This window comes from Triplophysa rosa, unplaced genomic scaffold (assembly GCF_024868665.1).
Source record: "Triplophysa rosa unplaced genomic scaffold, Trosa_1v2 scaffold287_ERROPOS314419, whole genome shotgun sequence".
In the NCBI taxonomy this organism is placed as follows: Eukaryota; Metazoa; Chordata; class Actinopteri; order Cypriniformes; family Nemacheilidae; genus Triplophysa; species Triplophysa rosa.
In genome coordinates this window covers 10,832-34,050 of record NW_026634301.1, presented here as the reverse complement: position 1 = coordinate 34,050, position 23,219 = coordinate 10,832, and the positions used below count along the sequence as shown (strand labels likewise).

General features: G+C 36.7%; 2 protein-coding genes across 6 annotated transcripts; one reads left to right on the top strand and one right to left on the bottom strand.

Moving 5' to 3' along the window:
• Nucleotides 1–280: 280 nt before the first annotated feature.
• Nucleotides 281–2,533, top strand: si:ch73-234b20.5 (uncharacterized protein LOC449923 homolog). Its single transcript, XM_057327734.1, has 3 exons — nucleotides 281–475; nucleotides 1,365–1,523; nucleotides 1,728–2,533. The coding sequence occupies exons 1-3, from the start codon at nucleotides 473–475 to the stop codon at nucleotides 1,869–1,871; spliced, it is 306 nt and encodes a 101-aa protein (XP_057183717.1). The 5' UTR covers nucleotides 281–472; the 3' UTR covers nucleotides 1,872–2,533.
• Nucleotides 2,534–2,649: 116 nt separating this feature from the next.
• Nucleotides 2,650–23,208, bottom strand: hnrnpd (heterogeneous nuclear ribonucleoprotein D). Of its 5 annotated transcripts, XR_008962387.1 has the most exons (9): nucleotides 22,850–23,207; nucleotides 9,575–9,743; nucleotides 9,199–9,360; nucleotides 7,944–8,075; nucleotides 7,483–7,579; nucleotides 5,064–5,219; nucleotides 4,298–4,392; nucleotides 3,883–3,981; nucleotides 2,650–3,076 (listed from the first exon to the last, which is right to left on the bottom strand). XR_008962387.1 is itself a non-coding variant. In XM_057327726.1 (8 exons), the coding sequence occupies exons 1-7, from the start codon at nucleotides 23,026–23,028 to the stop codon at nucleotides 4,325–4,327; spliced, it is 963 nt and encodes a 320-aa protein (XP_057183709.1). In that variant the 5' UTR covers nucleotides 23,029–23,208; the 3' UTR covers nucleotides 2,650–3,076; nucleotides 4,298–4,324. The 5 variants fall into 5 exon arrangements, 4 of the variants coding, with proteins under 4 accessions (XP_057183709.1, XP_057183708.1, XP_057183711.1 ...); XM_057327726.1 differs by lacking the exon at nucleotides 3,883–3,981 and having other exon boundaries at nucleotides 22,850–23,208; XM_057327725.1 differs by having other exon boundaries at nucleotides 2,650–3,981.
• Nucleotides 23,209–23,219: the final 11 nt, after the last annotated feature.

The window sequence follows — 23,219 nt, the reverse complement described above, 5'->3', positions numbered from 1 at the left end:
GCTGATGTGTAACCCTTTGTCCAGATCATTTTTAAAGCCCTACCCAGCTGTTTGGCACCTTCAGAATAACAGGTAGTGTATTAACTCCCAGCTCTGCTCTACCTTTGTTAGCAAGCCAGATAAAAAATATACAGTAGTTCTTTGCCCATTGTAGTCTATATAAGCAGAGGTCTGCCTTACCGCAAGTCTTTGCAAAGCAGATGGTGGGTTGGGCCAATGTTAGAGACTCATAAAGAGCCAATAGGAAGTATTGTTCTCTTAGGATGTGGTTAATGTGCAACCTGACTGGGAGGGGAAGGTCTGTTTGCAAATGAGTTCTGCAATGTTCCATCCTGTTTCTTAGTGCCTTTAGCTAACACGAATGAGAAGTTGGGTTTTCAAACTTTATTTTTAAGCAATGGTTATAATCTTGGGGTAAACTTACAACAAGAGGTAAATTCTTGAACCCAGGAACGTATTTAACAGCACCAGTATGGTAAGTACAGGAAAGTTTGAGCTGTTTGTTAGTGTTTATTTAAATGGTTATTTGTTAAGGTTGGACCAACCTGTTGGGATGTTAAGCTATCAGTGTTCAAAGGTATAGGTTACATACAGTAGTGTAACAACAAAGACACAACAGACACGATAAAATGTTTTCCACAGGTCATGACAACATTATCTGCTGAAGCTGTGTAGCTTTATCTAGATCTTTGGACTCGGCTGCATATGATTGTTAGTCAGGAAGTCCATGGCTTCCAAGGAAGTGGTGGCAAATGGGACAAAAGTGTGTGTATATACGTATACTATTTATGAAGAGTTTGGTTCACAAATGAGATAACTAATGAGATAACAAAAATCATGTTTTTTATTGTGCATTCCAATTAATATCAATCAAACTGCAGTTGGTTTGTTTTGATTTAAGCCATAATAACTAAAAAAAATACAGCTAACTAAAACAATAAAAACAATAAAAAACATGATTTTTGAAAAATTCTAAAAACGGAGTTATCTTATTTTGGAACCTAACTCTTCATACATAATCACACACACACACACACACAAATATATATATATATATATATATAAAACAGAAATATTACCGATTGAAACATTTCTGACCCTGCTCTATAGTTATGTACAGTACATAGTTAAATGGGTTGCACAGTGTAGCCTAATTACAGTGTACTTACCCAACAAACACAGATAACTATATGTACTGTACATAATATGGGCTAGGTTCAGGACAACTACCTAGTCATTACAGATTAAGTACATTTAGTTTACATTTACAGGAGTGATACGTTTCAAGTGATAATGGTAAATGTATTGTAAAGTTGTGCCCAAAAGTTCCGCCCAAAAGTTCCTCTGTTTATAATATCACCTAGGCTGACTACAACACTGAACCAGCACCTACAAAACTCAATCAAGTTCAGGATCAAGTTAATGATGTTAAAGTGATTCTCAAAGACAACATCAACAAAGTTCTGGAGCGAGGAGAAAGGTTGGATGACCTGATTGGCAAAACAGATGATCTTCAAGCCACGGTAAGATCAACTCAAATGCTGGCCTTTTCTTAAAAACGAATACCAACATACAAAATATCTTGGTAATGTTGATCTTTGAAAATTTAAGTAGAACTTTAAGGTTCTTAATAGGTTGGCAGTTCATTAGAGCAATGGCAAAATATGCTCAGCAAAGTTTTACTTCGACATAATGTTTTATTTCTGTAATTATCTGCCTTTGTTTAGGCTGACTCATTTCAAAGGACGTCATCACGTGTTGCCAGAAAGATGTGGTGGAAAAACACTAAGATGATGATTATAATAGGTGTGGTAGTGCTTGCAATTATTGTGTTAATAATTCTGCTGGCAACAGGAGTGATTCCCTCATAATCCATTTAGATCGTATTAATGTATATGCCCTTGTAAAGTATATTTAGATGAGTTGTTTTTTACTGTGAAATGTTTTCTTTTGCTGCTTTCGCATAAAATACATTTCAAGTGACATTCCATATAAACCTGTTAAGAGATAGTAGTGTACATATGTTTTTCTAATGGGAAAATTCACTATTTCTCTAAACTACAGCACGATTAATTACAAATTAACTCTAGTAAATGTTTCAGTGTGGTATTTAACATGTGACTTCATTTTCACATCAAGACCAAGCCATTTCAATAATTTTGTATAAAATAACCAAGGGAAACCGAAGTCTGCATCCTCTGAGAGGAGTTTTGAGTCTCGAGTAGTTTGAATGTTGTAATTTCCTTTATGACAATGTGACTTGTCATGTGACAGTCATGTGACCCCTGAACTTCAAACTACAGTCAAATAACTTTGTACTTATAACACTAACTTTATACTTGACAAAATGCATTTGATGGGTTTATTGTTCTCTTTTATTTTCAAGATCAAGATATTGTTAGAAAAGGCTGTATGACAGAAATTAGTATATTAATGTTAATGGGTACTGACTATCATCTTGGCATATTTTGTTATTGATATCATTCAACAATTTAAAGTGCAGACTGATACATTTATGAGCCTGACAGCAAATACATGGACTGATATCCAGATATTTACCTTTTTTTAACGAAACAACATAAAGGGTGAATAAATGATTACATGTTTGGGTAATTTATTTATTTAATCAGTGAAGAAAAGTTGACTGACTTTAAGCTGATATACTTTATTTCATCCATTGTACTGTTCAATGGCTTACATAACTCTGTAGCAAAATACTGAAATATGAAATAAATGTTAAATGGCCTACATGATGTTAGCAATAAATTAATAATTTGTATACAAATAACTTTTAAATGATGTGGCTTCTTTGAATCATTTCACTAATTTAGATTTGATAAGCTACCACAAACTCGGGAACAACAAACTGCAAACAAATTCAACAAAAAAAGGGTTCATAATCAAACACTTCAATGTAATTTCTGCTTTGAATGAACTGGAAAATGAATTGGCAATCTAAGACTAATTCTCATGACTGTGCATAATAAATGTAGTAATGTGTTGACCAACTCCATTTTTAACATGTCTTGACATCTTGCTTTCTCCTCTCAGTCTTGGCCTTCATGCGTCTCACACTCTGAAAAACAAAAAAGAAAAGATTAATAATGTTTTAGAAAAACAAAACTATATAAAATGTAAAGGAATCCCATTTCTTAATAATTTTAATACGGAGGCAAGAAATGACTAGAATAGGATATACAAAAAATACAAGATAAGTCCATTAGCTAAAAAACGTTGTTGTGCAACCAGCATAATAATTTGAAAACTGAGTTCATAACATTTAATGCAACACTTTCATTTGATTGAAATTAAAACAAAAAAGGAAAGCATTTCAAGCGAAGTTCCCATAGACAATATGTCCCTTTCAAGATTTTAAAAGGTTAAAAAAAAGAAAATTTGTTAGATGAAATTAACATTGTTTACAGGTAAAGCTTTGTCCACCGCTGTCAGTAGAAAATCACACAATGCAAATGTAAAAAAAGCACTTCTCCAGCGCAGCGGCATCCAAGTACAAACCAGCTTTTAGCTCATGGACTACAGGATATTACAGCTACTCGAGCTACAAATAAGGAAAAGCAAGCAATTACAGGTAAGATTAGAAGTGCATATTACCACTGGAGAAAGTCCAAAGAAAGCCGTATCCTTCAAAAAGTGAACAGTTAATAAATTAATTGTATTTTTCCATATTTTACCATTACTTGAAGGCGCCTGTAAAAAATGGCAGTAAATTATAACGTATTACTACATGGAACCAATCGCAATAAGTTTTAAAAGGAACATAAAAAAACAAAAACGTTAAAGCTTGATGTGTCCTTTTTATGTTTTTGTTGCTGTAGTTGTTGTTTGTTTACAATTCGTATACAGGATGTTGGAAGACCATACCAAATGGGAGCATTCGAGAGCGTACGCCTCTCGTACCCTGTCCGCATTGAGCGGGCCTGAGAATCGTGAAGTCAGCTCATGGCCTGCAAGAAGTCCCCGCTGGCAGGTACAAACAAGGTATATGTCAGAGTTAGGAGACAACAATCTTCTGTTTTCTTTCGTGGTAAATCCATATTTTCTGGTACCCATTTAGCAGTACTGTACCTGTTAATTTTTACAGTTACATAATGGCAAGAAACAGCCAAAATCCAGCTGTTACATTACTGCCAAAAAGACCAAAGTCTCTATGTTACCACTACTGTAAAGCACTTCAGGGTGCTGTGAAACTTTAAAGAAAAACAAAAAAATTAAACAACGTAGATTACAGTACTTGGATCAACTAAAATGGCTTATATTAAGCAGCGCTATGACATACCTGAATTTTTATCGCGCCGTAAATATGTTAATATGGCTTGTAACTGTTTAGATGGCCACCTCGCCTTGGGGATTTGCCGTAACCGCTCTGCTGATCTAGAGGTGGGAGCACAAAACACAAACAATGCAAACATCTGCAGTTAAATATGTTGTCATATGCCATGTTGAGAATATCTCTGAGTAATGTGAATTTTAAAAAGCCATGTTTGATTAAAGAAAAGACAAAATACACCCTCTAAAATGCAATAAGGCGAAATGGAATTCATCTCGTACTTTGACGTAATACTTGCAAGATACTTACGTTAATAGTACTCAAACATTTTGCAAAGTACTGTACTCTGTAAATATGGTAAGAGACAAAAATTTGTGCAGTAAATGAATGAATGTTTGAAAATGGTTTATTTTTTTTAACCGCCCATTGGGCAGTGATCAATTTTTGCATGGCCTACAGATTTACAGTTCTTTTCCAATGGATTCAAGGCACTTTGACAATGTGTTTTCAAGCTAAGACATCCCTTTCTATTTAGCACCATAGTTATTATAATACATATGTACAATATAGCTTTGTGCAAGCAAGCCTTCCCTGTGAGACATAAGCAATTAAAGCAATAATCTAGAGTTCTATGCATAGGCATGTATGATACAAGCATGTGCATTCTGCGCAGAAATTTTAGTGCACAATCGTCACAGTCCCAGAAGAGTACCAACAATCCACGATACAATATATCCTTAGTTTTTCATCTGCGTTCACAAACAGTATTACATACTGCTGTAGTCACCATAGCCGTAGTAGTTGTTGTAACCCGAGTAATCATAGCCCCCGTATCCACCATAGCCTTGATTGTTGTAGCCATAGTTTCCGTAATTTCCATAACCTTGATTCCAGTAATTCCCATATCCCTGGTTCCAATTCTGATTGGGACCTGTAACAGACACCATACTTTTATCACAACCCTGTATAATACCTTAGGAGTTAGAAAAGGTACTTCATAAAAAAGGATGGTAAAAAATGTATGTGTATGTTCCATGAATTCAATGGAAAATTTATTCAAATATGAAAATATGCCTACCCCACAAACACTTATTGGGACTTATGTCACTTTGGTAATATACATGTAGACATGTGATATACAATATATATATTATATATATATACAGGTGCTGGTCATATAATTAGAATATCATCAAAAAGTTGATTTATTTCACTAATTCCATTCAAAAAGTGAAACTTGTATATTATATTCATTCATTACACACAGACTGATATATTTCAAATGTTTATTTCTTTTAATTTGATGATTATAACTGACAACTAATGAAAATCCCAAATTCAGTATCTCAGAAAATTAGAATATTACTTAAGACCAATACAAAGAAAGGATTTTTAGAAATCTTGGCCAACTGAAAAGTATGAACATGAAAAGTATGAGCATGTACAGCACTCAATACTTAGTTGGGGCTCCTTTTGCCTGAATTACTGCAGCAATGCGGCGTGGCATGGAGTCGATCAGTCTGTGGCACTGCTCAGGTGTTATGAGAGCCCAGGTTGCTCTGATAGTGGCCTTCAGCTCTTCTGCATTGTTGGGTCTGGCATATCGCATCTTCCTCTTCACAATACCCCATAGATTTTCTATGGGGTTAAGGTCAGGCGAGTTTGCTGGCCAATTAAGAACAGGGATACCATGGTCCTTAAACCAGGTACTGGTAGCTTTGGCACTGTGTGCAGGTGCCAAGTCCTGTTGGAAAATGAAATCTGCATCTCCATAAAGTTGGTCAGCAGCAGGAAGCATCAGAAGCGTCTCGCCTGGGCTAAAGACAAAAAGGACTGGACTGCTGCTGAGTGGTCCAAAGTTATGTTCTCTGATGAAAGTAAATTTTGCATTTCCTTTGGAAATCAGGGTCCCAGAGTCTGGAGGAAGAGAGGAGAGGCACAGAATCCACGTTGCTTGAGGTCCAGTGTAAAGTTTCCACAGTCAGTGATGGTTTGGGGTGCCATGTCATCTGCTGGTGTTGGTCCACTGTGTTTTCTGAGGTCCAAGGTCAACGCAGCCGTATACCAGGAAGTTTTAGAGCACTTCATGCTTCCTGCTGCTGACCAACTTTATGGAGATGCAGATTTCATTTTCCAACAGGACTTGGCACCTGCACACAGTGCCAAAGCTACCAGTACCTGGTTTAAGGACCATGGTATCCCTGTTCTTAATTGGCCAGCAAACTCGCCTGACCTTAACCCCATAGAAAATCTATGGGGTATTGTGAAGAGGAAGATGCGATATGCCAGACCCAACAATGCAGAAGAGCTGAAGGCCACTATCAGAGCAACCTGGCCTCTCATAACACCTGAGCAGTGCCACAGACTGATCGACTCCATGCCACGCCGCATTGCTGCAGTAATTCAGGCAAAAGGAGCCCCAACTAAGTATTGAGTGCTGTACATGCTCATACTTTTCATGTTCATACTTTTCAGTTGGCCAAGATTTCTAAAAATCCTTTCTTTGTATTGGTCTTAAGTAATATTCTAATTTTCTGAGATACTGAATTTGGGATTTTCATTAGTTGTCAGTTATAATCATCAAATTAAAAGAAATAAACATTTGAAATATATCAGTCTGTGTGTAATGAATGAATATAATATACAAGTTTCACTTTTTGAATGGAATTAGTGAAATAAATCAACTTTTTGATGATATTCTAATTATATGACCAGCACCTGTATATAATATAACGGCTACTCTAAAGTACTGTGTAGAGTTTAGTCAAGCGTAAAGTAATTTATATTTAAGTAATTTGTCAGTAATGAGCAACAAGCCATGAATGTAATGTTACATGTGTATTTGGCTTTGTTTTATGGTCTTTATAGTGTACTCCATCACTGTGATAATATTGTATACGATGGTAAAAGCTTCATCAGTTACCAAGAATGTGCTACAGCCACATGCCTATAGAGGGTATGCACCTGACGTCACTTTCCCACGTGAACACACCAAAACAAGCTCCCTTGAGTGGCAAAACACTCAGCAAAATGGCTGCTTACAATATCAGGAATATCCAAGGACACCTGGCACTCAAGGGGGGCGTGTCCCGGCGTGTTCACGTGGGAAAGTGAAGTCAATGCATACCCTCTATATACAGGGCTTTCTTTTATTAGCATTTCAAGTTAAAGAGAGAATAAGCCTCAGCCCATACCGCCTCTCCCTCGAGATCTGGATGAGTAGCCCACTCTTCCGCCCCACTGCTGCTGCTGCTGGTACTGCTCCTTTGACATGGCCACCTTGATCTCACACTGCAGACAAATTAACAGATGAACAAATAACCATTCAGAACACCATCACAGACATAAACCAGTTTTTTAGTATAATTAATCCTCCACCAAAATCTCATTAATGTAATGCAAAAGAATATAATAAAATATATATTCAATTCAATATATCATCAGCGAGCATCACTGACTAAAAATACGAGCACAGGTTAGTTGTAGTTGTGGAATCATTTATCACTTCTACCTACAGCTTTACACATTCAATGTTTCCTGCTAACAATGTTAACTTGGAAATGATTAATTTTTTTTGCAATACCCACAATCTTGCAATGAATTTCAGGTCCTAAATAGCAAGAGAGCATTTATACTGGTCTGAAAAACACTGTACCTTGCTTAGACCGATGTTATGGTACTTTTTCTCCATAATTTTCTTTACTGGTTCCTCCTCTTTAAACGTTATGAAACAGAAACCACGCCTTTTATTTGTCTTATTCTCCATTGGCAGCTCAATGGACTCCACCTAGGAGGAATCCACAGATGAAACACACATTTTAATTAAACAAACATAAATACTGTGGTGTTTGTCTCAGTCATTAACGTCACACACTAGTGCATCATAGGCGTAATTTGCTGGTGGGACATTTACATTTAGGCATTTAGCAGACGCTTTTGTCCAAAGCGGCATACAAAATTGAGGAAACAATGATGCGATACATTTTAAGAGGGAAACAACAATACAAGAATGAAAACATGTTGTTTTTTTAAAAAAGGTTGCAGCCCTTTATTTGAGTATGCTTGCTACTGTATGTGTCTACATTTAAAAAAACGAATTTAAGCGCGCAAAAGACAGGACATTGTATTTGTATTTGAATTTCATGCAAATCTAAATCAAATGAAAAAGGTTGTAACTATAGTTTTATATGAATAAGATGTTTTCTTAAGCAAAACACAATCTTGAAAGTCATGTGTTATACAGCAATTAACTTAAGCAAAGTAACAAGTGAAAATAAAAATTAGCATGTTTATTTTCCATCTGTTTCCCCGTGCATTATAAATCCTGCTTGTCACTGCTGTCCTTCTGAAACCTTGTATCTTTATATTTAGTGATTTTTATTTTTTGCCAAAGATCATTATTATTGCTTGTCACTGGGTTTTGCAAATATATAACCGATAAAAAGTATTAAAAAGTGTTTATCAAGTATGACAACACAGTATTTAATTATTTTAAAAGTACAGTGTTACTTCTGGTTCCTGTGTTACGTGAGAGCTGAAACTGACAGTCACAGCAGAGTAGCCAATGGATAGACCTGACTGACATAGGCCCGCCCACTATGAGGAATATGCACACAGTTATTTTATTTATTTAAGTATTGTTGTTTCACTCATTTGAATATAATTACAAACATGAATATAACATCTTAAATCCTAAAATAAATAAATTATGATTTTGGATATTGATTGTTGAGTTTAACATTTGTGTGAGTTTGAGTAGACCAGTCATGCTTTTTCAGCTATGTTACAGATATGAATTAAAAAATGCACTGACCCTATCTTTGTCCTCACCACTTTTTAAAACAATGTTACGCCACTGGACGACTTTAATCTTTTTTTAAGACACAACGAAATATACACTTTTTCTATACCTCTCCAAAAGCATCAAAGTATTCTCTAATCTTCTCTTCTGGAGTATCTGGGGAAAGACCTCCTACAAATATCTTCTTCACAGGCTCTTTGGACTTCATGGCTTTAGCCCTCTTAGGGTCAATCACTTTTCCATTAAGTTTGTGCTCCTTTTGTGTGATCACCTTTGACAGGAAGCAAATGTATTAGGAATGGATGTAATCAGTTAATGGCTTTATTTCAAAACCCATATTACATTTTTGCAATTTATATTACATTTTACAGAGGCTGAAACAAGTCATATAAAAACCTGGCAAGTGCACAGCAGATTTATCTCACCATTAGAACATGTTATAATATCTTGACATATTTAATAGTATTGATGTGCAAACACTGTACCTTTTCCACACTTTCTGCATCTTTAAACAGAACAAAGCCAAATCCTCTTGATCGGCCTGTCAAAGGATCCAATTTTAGTGTACAGTCGACCACCTCTCCAAACTTGGTGAAGTAATCTTTCAAGTCTTTCTTAGTTGTGTCCCAACTCAACCCTCCAACAAACAGTTTGCTGTAAACAAAAAGACAAGAGAATACATGTGCTATGTGTGAAGTAAATCATAATTTGATCTAGTGTTATAAGCATAATGGGCCTCATTTATCAATCTAACGTAGAAACGAGCGTTGGTCCGTGGGCAGAAATCATGTTAGTCACAATAATTCTGCAGTCTTTTATTTCTTCTTTTTGTCCTGTGTGTTGGTGAACCACGCATCCAGCAGCTTTTTGCTGTAGTAGATCTGCCAGCCATGCACTTGAACTGCAATTATCATGACCAAGTACATCAGGGTTTACGTGTGATTCATCAAATATTCGTATACCGCCAATTTCATCATACGAATGATCGTACCTTGATAAATGTGGCGGCTGATATCGGTCGTAATTACATATCACGCAGCACGCCCCTATAAATTCAGGGTGTAGACACCTCACTCCTAGATTTTGAGAAATGGAGAAACGTAATCCAGCCAAAAAATTTAGAAATTAAAATTAAAATGTAAAAGAAAATCAAAGTAAGTTTGGAAAGAGATCACTGCTGCGGTCAACAGCGTTGGTGTAATGAACCGAACTCCAGCCGAGGTTTGTATTTTTTATTGGATATTTATGTTTTGTAAATATTTTATTATAAGTATTACACTATTATTTATACACAGAAAGAATTGTTGTTGCTTTAAATTACTTTGGTTGTATAATGCATGAAAAACTAAGTTACATAAATGTGTTAATGTAAAAAAACAAATGTAGATATAAATTACTGATAATGTTTGCGGCGCAATTATAGAATAATGTTTATATGTAAATGCTTTTATACAGTTTTCTTCATTTAGGTGAAGAAAAAATGGTCTGTGGCGGAATAGATAGATGCATGTTTCTAAGCAGGATAAAGGTTTAGAATCTAATGCTGCTAATCTTGCATTTCAGGCTGCTTAAATCAAGCACACACAGTTTTATGTTTGCTTCATTTACTTTTTCTCTTTCAGATCTGTCAGAGGCAGGACCAGCGGTCTTCAGCCCCCACAAAACGGCCTGTCACACAAAGCCAGGCAACCTCGAGCTGTGACCCAGCGTGCGTCTTCCACCCAATCGAACATCGCACAAATAAAAAAAACATTTAAACATGTTTTCTGTTTTCAATAAAATGTATATTTGTCAAACAAAGAAGCTATCATCTTTCAAATAGGTAAACTTACCCATTGCTTGTAATTATATTGATTATTGTAGGTTTTTAAATGTTTTACTTTTAATTGTGCATTTTAACTGTGGTAAATTATCTTAGAAGTAGCCTAAAAGCTCATTAAAGTTTTTTTTACACCGAAGCACCCATTAACCTTGTAATTTCAAACAATTAAATGATCATATAATTAGGCTAGAAAATAAAATGGTTTATAAATGTAATGAAAATGAGAAATCGCATCGGAATCTATTTTTACATTTGTTATACTAAACGAAAAAAAACCTAATCTTTCTATTTGTCATTATTCCTTTTCAGTTATCAAAAGGGTAAAGCGTACACAGACCATCACACTATCTCAAAACTTGCATACACGAACTGAGACCTGTCGTGAGATTTGATCGTAGCAACCGCTCACACCCATTTTGATAAATGCCAAGTTTTGCTTGGAAACGACTGTACACCCACTTTTCGGTCATACGCTTGTCTCATAAATGAGGCCCAATGTGTTTGATTTCTGATCAACAGCTCTTTAGAGTATAAATATATGATACTGCTTAAAACTAAATATTCATTTGTCAGCATTGTTTAAATATAATTTTTTTTAAGGAAACCAACAGCTCAGAAAATTACACAAGGCAAATATTTTGGGAAACTATGGGATTTGTGTTTGCTTTAAAAACAAACCATAAAGGACCAAATTAACTATATCTGTGATTCTAATCAAAAATCATGGTCAAGTTAAGTGTCAGCTTCACTTTTGGCTAACTGCCTTGTGATATACTGTGGCTTGGGAAAGTGTTCATTAGGTTGCTGTTCTGTGTTAAACTACTTTAAATGGTTTTTTTTAAAGAGTAAATATTACAATGTCCTTAAAATGACATTTCATGCAGTGTGTAATGTTGCTGTGTGTGAATGTAAACAGTCTGCCAAGTTGTAAAGCCGAAAGTGAACGAATAACAAAGTTATTGGCTTGGGGAAAAAGGGAGTCGACTCTGGGTGTGTTTACACTTGGCATTAACATGCGATCTCGGTGATCCGAACAAGCAGATCGGATCTTCAGACAATCAGGACACAGCGCGTTTACACTTGTCAACAAGTGGCTTCCACATCTGGATAACTGATCGGATCTCTATAGTTTCCCGCCCATTATTTTAATAAGCCTGCAATTTAAAAATTTAATTTTAATTTAACATCCCCGGTGCGGGGAGATTTCACACAACACATATAACGGGGAGGATGAGCATGTTACACATTTGATACGCAGCCATGTTGAACTCGAGGCAGCGGTGGGAAGTAAACCGCGGTTAAAACGATTAATGATCTTATATGTGAAAGTATAAGCAGAGGACGTTTGTAAAATGACAAGCTTTTGTACTTGAGCTGTGGCGGGTTTCACTAGCGTGCACACACACACAGACTCTAACGGTGTTTTTAATCGCATCATTTGTTTATTCATGTCACAGACACATAAAATAATCACATAAGTAGGCCGAAGTTCCTATGATCAAAAGCGACCACTTACATCGTTCTCGTCTATTTGGGTTTGATCGGCTGAAAGTGACAGCGCGTCGTTTCTTTGGTCTGCGCCCTAAATAGCGTGCTTACTGACATCAGCTATTAGCAACACTATACAATCTTGTTTCTGTGTGTAAATGATATACGGTGTATTCAGAGCTCCGTTTCAAGCTGCCCGTCTGCCGCTTAATCTGTCTTCCGGGGACGGTACTTTCGAGTCAGATCCGTGGGCGTGGCTTGTTGGTTTTGACTAAATCTTTGGTGTTTCAAGTCTTACGAAACCTTTAGTGATGGGAAGTTCGAGTCATTTTTGCAATTCGGATGTTTGAATCTCGTTCAGCAAAATGAACGAATCTTTTTTCGAGTCATTTCGTTCATCTGAGCAGAGTTAAATTAATGTTGCATGTTAATAGCCAAATTACCCCATAACGTTTATTTATGCTAGTTTTGATCAGATATAATAAGAAATAACTTATATTGTAGTTAGGGACAAGTTATGAGAAACAGTTATTTAATTATTTCCTGACAGCATTTCTGTAAAGTTATGTTATCAAAAATATTTATTTTGTGCCATTAGTTACAGCTGAACACACAAAAAGTGTCCTGTGTGAGCCTTTCTTTCATATCGAGGGAGAAGGGGGTCTCACGTGTAGCATCATCTGCCGGTTTTCTGTAGAATTGTCCTTAGGGCTATCACGATTATTAAATAATCGTCTCATCGCGATTGTTTGACCTCATCGCGATGATTTCGGATCATCACAATTATCGCACATCTCTATAGAAGACACTAGGGGGAGCTGTAGTGCATCTGCATATTGCATATTTTAGTGTATATATTGATACTAAAGCATGGTAATACTTGTAAAATGTACCACCACAACACAATCACTTAAAAAAAACCTAAAACATATACAAATTACCTGCAGTACAATTTAATATTATTTAAGCAAATCTCAGTGTGAAAACCAGTCTACCAAAATTTCATTAACACACAAGTAAAATTTTACTGTAGTCTTGCAAGTGAGAAAAAAACAGACTAGAAGCTTATATATGACTGATAGTATTTTAATGGTGGCTTCAATTCCTCCTGATCAATTTACTTAATTTACAAGTATTTGGCGGTTGTATTATTGACAGGTAAAAGCCTAAACCTTAAATATATGATGACCCAATTTTTTCCGATGTATTTCCAAGAAAAAAACATAGTCTTGTATTCAGAACAATATGGTCGTTTCAATCGCTAAATCAAAAATGAATGAGAATTAAATGTCAAAGCTCTAAAACAGACAATTAATCATCATAATCGCCAAAGCCCTAAAACAGACAATCAATCGCCATAATCGCAATGATTTATTAGACAATTAATCGTCAATCAAATTTCATAATCGTGACAGCCCTAATAGTCCTACCCTGTCATATTTTCCTACCGCAGAGCAAAACTTAATATAATCTAAACCACATAGACAAAAATAAACAGGATGATTTTACAATGCAAAATACCCTGTCAGACAGTCCTACCAGCTTAAAATAAACACATAAAATAAGTGTACACCGTAAATACCCTGTCAGATTTTCCTACCAGCATAAAATAAACATGTAGGATTAATTTACAGTGCAATACCCTATCAAATTGTACTACCAGTTTTAAATAAATATGTAGAATGATTTAACACCGGAAATACACTATCAGATTCCCATAGCAGTATAAAATAAACAGGTAGGATGATTTTATTGCGCAAAAAAAATGATGTACCATTGATGTGCACATGGCTCCGGCATTGTCCCCGGGGCGCACTAGTGTCATCGGCGGCTAATGATGAACACTCAGAGTCGGCAGTGTGGGCACTCGGGATGCGCAACGCATCAAACAGGGTGCATTCTTATAATTCGATACGATGAACCAATCGTACCAATCGATGCTTTGCCATATTGCTGGTGACACCCGTCTTGCAACATAATAGATTGTCACAATAATTACACTTAGATTTGTCTTTTTGTGATTTCGCAAAATGCAGCCACACTTTAGAGCGCCTTCAACGGTCCATTGTGTGAACAGACTTTTAGTATTTGAGCGGAAGGTCCTCGCAGATGGCTATGTCAGGTCAGGTGACTCAGGTCTTGACAGATGACGTGAAAATTATGTGACCGTGCGGTCCGGAATCGCTAAGTGGAATCAAATTTTTTTTTAAAGGATCCGATTCCTTATTGATCCAATTCCAGAATTGGAATCGAATTTCAATTCCCAACCCTACCTATTATTAGAAAATGAAAGTGTTTTAAACCGTGTATGCACGTTAACTTGTTGTTGGACATGCCATTAACTAAAGTAGGACCTTAAAAATCACAAAATATTTACTCTTTAACATGAATCTACACTGCATACACCATAATCGAACTTGGAAAATGTACTAAAAATAAAAAAAACTGAAATAATTACATTGCAGAAGTATTCATATGTTTAACTCAATACTTGGTTAAAGCACCTTTACAGCCTCAAGTCTTTCAGGATATGATGTGACAAACTTTACACATCTGCATTTGCCAATTTTCTGCAATTCTTCTCCTCAGATCCTCTTAAACTCTGTCAGGTTGGATGGGACCATCAGTAGACAGACATTTTCAGGTTTCTACAGAGATGTTCAGTGAGGTTCAAGCCCAAGCACTGGCTGGACCACTCAAGAACATTGACAGAGTTGTCCTTAAGCCACTCTTGCATTGTTTAGCTGTGTGCTTAGGATCATTTTCCTGTTGGAGAACAAACCGTCTGGCCAGTCCGAGGTTCTTAATTCGCTGGACTAGGTTTTCATTAAGGGTATCTATGTATTTTGTGATGTTAACTTGAGCATTCCTTCTACCCTGACAAGTCAGTCCTTGCTGCTGATAAACACATACTACCACGTTACTAAGGAAGGATGATATTATATCGTTTGCGATATACCGGTAGAAATTCCCCACACGATAGGAATTAGTCTTCCCGCGATATAAACGATAAATTCTAGTTGATGACGTCTTTCTTTGTGAGACCCATTCACAGCTCATATGTGAAGCGAAAACGGGTATAGCGGAGGGCGGACGTGAAGCTGAGAAAGAGTTTGCACTAAAAGACGAGCTCTAAATCTCGTTTAGGTTGGCACTGTAGATGCATCCGAGTTAATGTTTAGTTTCACTTTCGTTTTATTTAATTAGTTTGTTAAGTATTCGTTGATAGTCATAATACGTTACACCACAACATTTAGTTTTGCTAAAAGTATTTATTTAAACATTTGTTAGATGTTATGCGTGCATGCGCAAATTGTTTAATATGATTTCTTGCCTATTATATACAGGATGAACGGAGCGTCCCGTGCGCAGCTTGCGCCCACATGTGCTTTCATAGCGACACAGCGCGCACAGCACTGCTGCCTGCCTGTTTACATACAGTACAAATGCGAGTTTGTATTACGTTATTGTAAATACGTTTATGAGCGTATAAAAGCATGGATTATTTAATTAGATTTCTTTTATCCGCATTTTTCTGTTCTCTTTCTGTAGCGCGAGTCATAGATAGATTCAGTGTATGTTGCTGTGAGAAGAGAAGGTTCACACAGTTCAAGAGAGAGTGATTGAGAGCGTGATCCGATCGATCGTTTCCACCCAACAATAGAATATATACAGTTTTAGGTATGACATGATGTGTTTATTGAGCTTTAGTTCATTTAACTTTTCTTTACTACAACCTTTTGAAGTCGAATCTCACTATTATATTTTATATTTACAAAAATACTGTAGGTATATTTTAGGAGCTGTTTGATTTGGGGTAAGTTTTACTTTTTGATAATATTTGTTTTTCTGAGGGTCTAGACCAGTGGTCACCAACCCTGCTCCTGGAGATCGACCGTCCTGAAGATTTTAGTTCTAACTCCAATCAAACACACCTGAAATATCTAATCAAGGTATTCAGGTTTGCTTGATAATGACAGACAGGTGTGCTGAAGCAGGGTTGGAGCTGCCGTCTGCAGGACGGTCGATCTCCAGGAACAGGGTTGGTGACCACTGGTCTAGACTACATGCAGGTACTATCACTTGACGCAAGAAACAGCGGTGGATGGCGTTATGGATATTCCGTCATTTTTATCGTTATCGCAACAAATACCAGGAATTATCGTGATAGAGTTTTAGGGCCATATCGCCCATCCCTACACGTTACCACTACAATTTACTTTCGAGATGGTGTTGTGTAGGTGATGAGCAATGGTTTCTGACCATTTAAACGATTATTTTAAGTGCTTTTTTGCAAATGTCAAGTTTTCATGTGTCTTTACTGAGGAGAGGCTTGCGTTTGGCCACTCTGTCATAAAGCCCAGATTGGTGAAGAATTGCAGTGATGTTTGTCCTTCTGTAAGTTTCTCCCATCTCCATATATGATCACGGAGCTCAATCAAAGTGACAATCAGCTTCTTGGTCACCGCTATAACAAGACTCTTCTCCATTGATTTCTCAGTTTGGCCAGGAGGCCAGCTCAAGTAAGAGATCTGGTTGTTCCAAACTTCTTCCATTAATGATTAATGCAGACTGCATGCTTCTGTGAACCTTCAATACAGCAGATTTTTTGTAGTCTTCCTCAGATCTGTATCTTGATACAGTCCTGTCTCAGAGCTCTACTGGAAGTTTGTTTGACGTCACGGCTTGATTTTTGCTCAGATATGCATTTTCAACTATTAGACCTTTTATTACGAGGTATGAGCCCTTCCAAATCATACTCACTCATTCAATTGAATCTGCCACAGCTTAACTCCACTCAAAGTGTAGTAACATCAACAGGCAAAACTGGAATGCTTCTTCTAAATTTCAAGTGTCCTAGAAAGGGGTATGAATACTTATTTATTTATTTCAGTTTATTTTTAGTACATTTTCCAAGTTGTCACAAATCTGTTTTTATTTTGTCATTATGGTGTATGGAGTGTAGACTCGTGTAAAAAAATAAATTTAAAGTAGTTTAACACAGAGCAGCAACATAGCAAAATGTGAACAAATTAAGGGGTATGAATACTTTCTCAAGCCACTGTACAATGTGTAACAATGAAACAACACACTGAACATATAAACAAACCTATTCAGAAGACGTTCACGACATTTGTATTTGAATGGCAAATGTGTTTGGCAAAGTTGGAATCTAAAGCAGCTGCAACCTCCTCAATGTTCACATGCAGCTTTGGGTGTAATCGACTACTACTAATTACTTGACACATTGAAACTACTATTATTGACACATTGAAACTACTACTATTACTATAATACACACCTTTTCGTTTTAGTTCATAACTCTGCTCCAGTAAGGGAAAAAAAATTTCCCCATTGATTCTTTGGCTTACTCCAAGCCCTGAAGGTATCAAAAAAAGAACTGTAAAACTGCTTATATCTTTTGACAATTTTCTTATTGTCATGGAACTAATCTGTTTGATTCTGTAGTCACCAACTTCCTGTTCACCATATTTATATAATTATATTGAAAACATAAATATATATTGAATCAGATAAGAGTTAAAATTGGGGATGTTGATTTAGATTTTTTTGTTCCTGAACAATAATGGACAGCCGTTAATCAGTTTTTAGAGTCGCGATTGTCTTCTTTTCCATATTGTGACGTATATCCAAGTAAAACGGCTCCTGAAATAAAAATGAAGGGTGGAACTTAATTTCACCCATCCCCAATTGATTGGATCTGGTAAGTTGGGCGTTGCTAACAAAATGGAGGCAGATTTGAATGTTAGCCCTCCTGCTGATACACCACCGGTACCCATTGGACAGTCAGTAGAGTCCTACCCTTTTTCTGAGTATTACATCATGAAGAGAAAAGATGTCGTTCATAGGGGAAGGGGAGCTTAATGTTTTTGATTAAAAATTACAAGTGAAAAATTGCAAATTAATAAAAAAACAATGATGTGCACAGATAAATTATTTATAATAAATCCTGCAACACTGTGTTAAAAAAACTGAATTTTCATTTTTAATTTCATATTGACTTTAACCGTTAACAGAAAAGATTAGAACATTTGGTTACAATTTCATTTGACTATAATAGAAGAGTGTCTGTGAGCCATTAAAAATGCTAACAAATGTTCTTATATAGTATAACAGTATTACAACAGCATAAACAACAACATAACATGAGGATTCACATATTGTCCAGACATCACAAACCATTTAAACTAGGGGTGGGCCGATCCCGATACTCTGGATTGGTACCGCGTCGATACGGACATTTTTTGCTGGATCGGGTATCGGGACAATCCAAAATCTGATCCTGTGCTAAAAATGATCAAGCTTTAAGGATGAGCTATTAGGAAACCACTGTAAGAGTTTTCATGCGCTAAATTTTAACATTTTCTTATGTCATGCGATAGCTTTATGTGAGGAGAAAAAAAAAAGATCATAAAGTTCATGAAAACTCCGCTACTGCTGTCATCTGTCACTCTCCAATTGCTCATATATATGATTGTCTTTCTGTCAGAATTGGGCATGACTGGTGTATATTGATCTTGTGGTGTTATATCTTCAAATATAGCATCAAACGCATTTTATTTTGGCATCTTCCACTCCATGTGCTGCTTCTCTCCAAATATAGTCCCGCTGCATTAGACCAAATAACCCAGCTACAACAAACAGGCACTATTCTTCTCCAGCTCTCCGTATCCTCCTTAAAGTCACCGTGCAATTAAAAATGATTACACTCATTTTCTTACACAGCGTTGTGATTATTATAAATAAGTTATCCATGCATATCATTATTTTTCGTAAAATTCATTTGCAGTTGTAACCTTAATCAAAAACATAAAGCTCCACTCCCCATCTAAACAACAACTCTTCTCTTCATGACGTAATACCTCAAAAAGAGGTAGGACTGTACTGACTGTCCAATGGGTCCAGTCGTGTATCAGGCCAACAAGATCCAATCAATTAGGGGAGGGTGACATTAAGTTCTGCCCTACTTTATTTCAAATTTCAGAAGCCCTTTCACTCGGATGTACGTTACGAAACGGAAAAGAAGACAATCCATTTCATGGTGATTTTAAGCTGCGTGCATACCAACAGTGACTCTGTCGGTGTGTCGCCCATCTTTTGCTATGAGATCGTTAAAAGGCATTTTTAGCTTTGGTTGTCCTAGTAACAGTAAACAGTGCAGTAACAATGCAGCCAGGAGACAGAGTTCCACTGCTTTACTCCCACAGGTAGTCGCTCCCGAAAGTCCACATCACTTGAAAAAAGTTGAACAATTCTCAACTTTGTTGCATCGCTGGATACTCCCACTTCCTGTCAGCAGCGGTCACCGTCGCATGTGTTGCTGGATGTGGCTAAGGTAACACTGAAATGACTCCCTGCATCCCAATTTCCATACTATCCATACTAAATAGTATTGCAAATTCTATTAGTATGTCCCAAATCATAGTATGTTGAAATGAGTATCCATAAAGTTCCCGAATGGTCTACTGTTTTTGGTGAAAATTCTTAAAGAAGAATGCACACTCAAAGGGCTGATATCACCCACAACCCACCGTGAGAGGGCGGAGTTTAGTTGCACTACACAGAATTAGGGCTGAAACGATTCCTCGAGTTACTCAAGTAATTCGATTACAAAAAATCATCGAGGCAATTTTTGTTGCCTCGAAGCTTTGTTTAATCCATTTAACTACAGTACACACGGAGCACTGCGTTTCCCCACGGACCGTTATTACTAACGCACAGCCCGCTAAGTTCATGTTACAGGGCTCTCAAGTCTCACGCATTCACCGTGAGACACACGCATTTTAGTCTGTTCACACGCTCACACGTATGTCTCATGCTGATAAATAAGTGACAGCTTATTGAAATGGTGAACTGCTATTTTACTTAGTTTTAGTCTATTTTGCGAGTGAAACTTGTTGTCCGGCTGCATTGAGCGTATAAAACTAGATGCGGACTAGTGGATGCTGAATCCTGTTATTTACACATGCCATCGGCTGTTCTGCGTGTCTGAGTGAATGAACTGCACACGTGCTACACACGTGATGCTCATGAATTTGTCTCCGTCTGCGCGTTATGAGGACATGAACACATGAACTTCATCTCCAGAGTTTCTCTGAGAGTTTATTTCACGAACATTTTATGGTTTGAGTGAAGAAACAGACATACTAAAAAATAAGCGTCTTCAGACAACCTGCCAAAATAAAAGTCTGGTTAACTTGGTATTTTATGTGGACAAATATTGTATATTACAATTTGATAGTAAAAAAAAAACTCATTTAGATAAACTAAATGCAAAGTTAGTTGTTTACCTTTGAAATTATTCTTTCTATTTTTATTAATGTTTCTTATTTATACATTTGTATTATATTGCATTTTGAATGTAATATGGCAATGTACTGTATTAAATGGGTTAACTTTTCACAGATATTAATGTATGCAATTTCAGCAATAAAAAAATATTTTTTCTAAAAAGGAAACAACTTAGTTGTTCATTTTAAGAGACCTGTATTATTTTCTCTTGTATATTTAGTATTTCTCTTTAATAAAGAAAAATAATTTATTATCCGAATACCCGATTAATCGATGGAAAAATCAGTAGAATACTCAATTACTAAAATAATCGATAGCTGCAGCCCTACACAGAATTAATAAATTAAATGCATGATGCGTAACTGAATAAATAAAGTAAACACTACATGACAAATAATAAATGAAAAAAATGTTTAAACGCAAAAAAAGAGTTGTATTTTGATTTTTGAGTTTGTTAAGGATAAAAGGCAAAAATCGTCACTTCCGTCACACGTCAGTATGTCCCAGCGTGTGCATAATCTTTTGCTATGCACTACAAAAGTACCTACTATTCCAAGACAAAAAGAGTACCTACTATAAGGGCCTAGTACAAGTAGGCGAATTGGGAATAAGATTGCATCACTCTGCCGTTGCTAGTCACTCATGGTGTGAATGGGGCGTTTAGTTCACTACTGACCCCTAGCGGGAGCAGCTAACATAACATAATTTTTGTATCAACAGTACTAGACATGTGAGAAGCAAATGCTTATTTTAAATACTTTCAATTATTTTTTAGCCGACAGCATTAATCGATCCAAAATTATTACTTTTGGTTAACCGTTAAATGATTAACGATATCCATACCTAGTCCTGACTGAAAACTTGTTGCACGTTTAAATAAAAATACTGTTTAATATAGCTTGCTGTACCATGCATATTTCTAATACTTTCAATTTGCTATTGAATAAACTTACATTTTGCCTTGTCAATCAACTCCACCATTCACCATTCATGTTTATAAATCAGCATTTTGCTTGTGTGTACTCTTGTATACATGCATGCTCAGCAGGGGCGCCCCTGGGTATTCTGGGCCCCATGTCAAAATTTTAGTTGGGCCCTGTGATGTGTTCAGGGGTCCCTCTCAGTCAGCCTGTGAACACGTTCCGGGAGGGTCCCTCTCGATTGGTCCGCAAACGTGTTCCAGGGGTCCCTCTCGATCGGTCACGTTTTCCCCCTAATTTCCTGCTGCTGACCAACTTTATGGAGATGCAGATTTCATTTTCCAACAGGACTTGGCACCTGCACACAGTGCCAAAGCTACCAGTACCTGGTTTAAGGACCATGGTATCCCTGTTCTTAATTGGCCAGCAAACTCGCCTGACTCTTAACCCCATAGAAAATCTATGGGGTATTGTGAAGAGGAAGATGCGATATGCCAGACCCAACAATGCAGAAGAGCTGAAGGCCACTATCAGAGCAACCTGGGCTCTCATAACACCTGAGCAGTGCCACAGAGTGATCTACTCCATGCCACGCCGCATTGCTGCAGTAATTCAGGCAAAAGGAGCCCCAAGTATTGAGTGCTGAACATGCTCATACTTTTCAGTTGGCCAAGATTTCTAAAAATCCTTTCTTTGTATTGGTCTGAAGTAATATTCTAATTTTCTGAGATACTGAATTTGGGATTTTCATTAGTTGTCAGTTATAATCATCAAATTAAAAGAAATAAACATTTGAAATATATCAGTCTGTGTGTAATGAATGATATAATATACAAGTTTCACTTTTTGAATGGAATTAGTGAAATAAATCAACTTTTTGATTATATTCTAATTATATGACCAGCACCTGTATAACTAGTAATTAATTGCTTGATAAATTTCCCCAATACTGTTCACACGTCAGAAATAAATATTGATTAATCAGTCACGTCGACCTTGAAGTTGTTTAACTCACTGAATGCGGCAATGCACATCCTGTGGCGTTCATTCGTTTGAATGAAACACGTTAACTGCGTAATTTACACTTAAAAATTATCTGGTGATGCCAACGGGGAAAACATAAACAATTACAAAAACAGTCAATCGTTGTACAAGAAAATGACGTGTAAATTGGGATTATTTACTGAAGTCGCCATATAAACATTGCAATAACTCACCCCTCATCTTCCTCATTTTTACTGGCATCTATCTTAGACCCTTCCGTTTCTCCCTGCCCTCCGTCATCCGTTCCAGAGACTCCCGTGATCTGCTCTTCACCCAGAGCCTCCCCATCATCTTCCTCCATGTTCTTCATCATCATCAACGGGTCTTCGCCTAGAGTCTGATCCTCCGACATGACTGACGAGCTACCAGTGAAAATACACGCAGGCACGGAAGATTTTCTTACTTGTATGGGTTGGAATAATAAAAACTGATGTTAATTCAGCTTCAGAACAGTCTTTCCTTCTGTTTCTGTTTGTACGGCTGTCGGTAGCAACGGAGAGCGCTCACAAAATGGCGGAGAGGCGGAAGTTGAACGTAATTGCG

Coding starts and splice junctions, on each gene's coding strand:
- hnrnpd (XM_057327726.1), bottom strand. CDS start 23,028: ATGTCGGAGGATCAGACTCTAGGCGAAGACCCGTTGATGATGATGAAG. Junction 9,361..9,574: donor ATGCAGAAAGTGTGGAAAAG/GTACAGTGTTTG, acceptor TTCCTGTCAAAG/GTGATCACACAAAAGGAGCA. Junction 8,076..9,198: donor ACTTTGATGCTTTTGGAGAG/GTATAGAAAAAG, acceptor GATTCCTCCTAG/GTGGAGTCCATTGAGCTGCC.
- si:ch73-234b20.5 (XM_057327734.1), top strand. Junction 1,524..1,727: donor CAGATGATCTTCAAGCCACG/GTAAGATCAACT, acceptor GCCTTTGTTTAG/GCTGACTCATTTCAAAGGAC.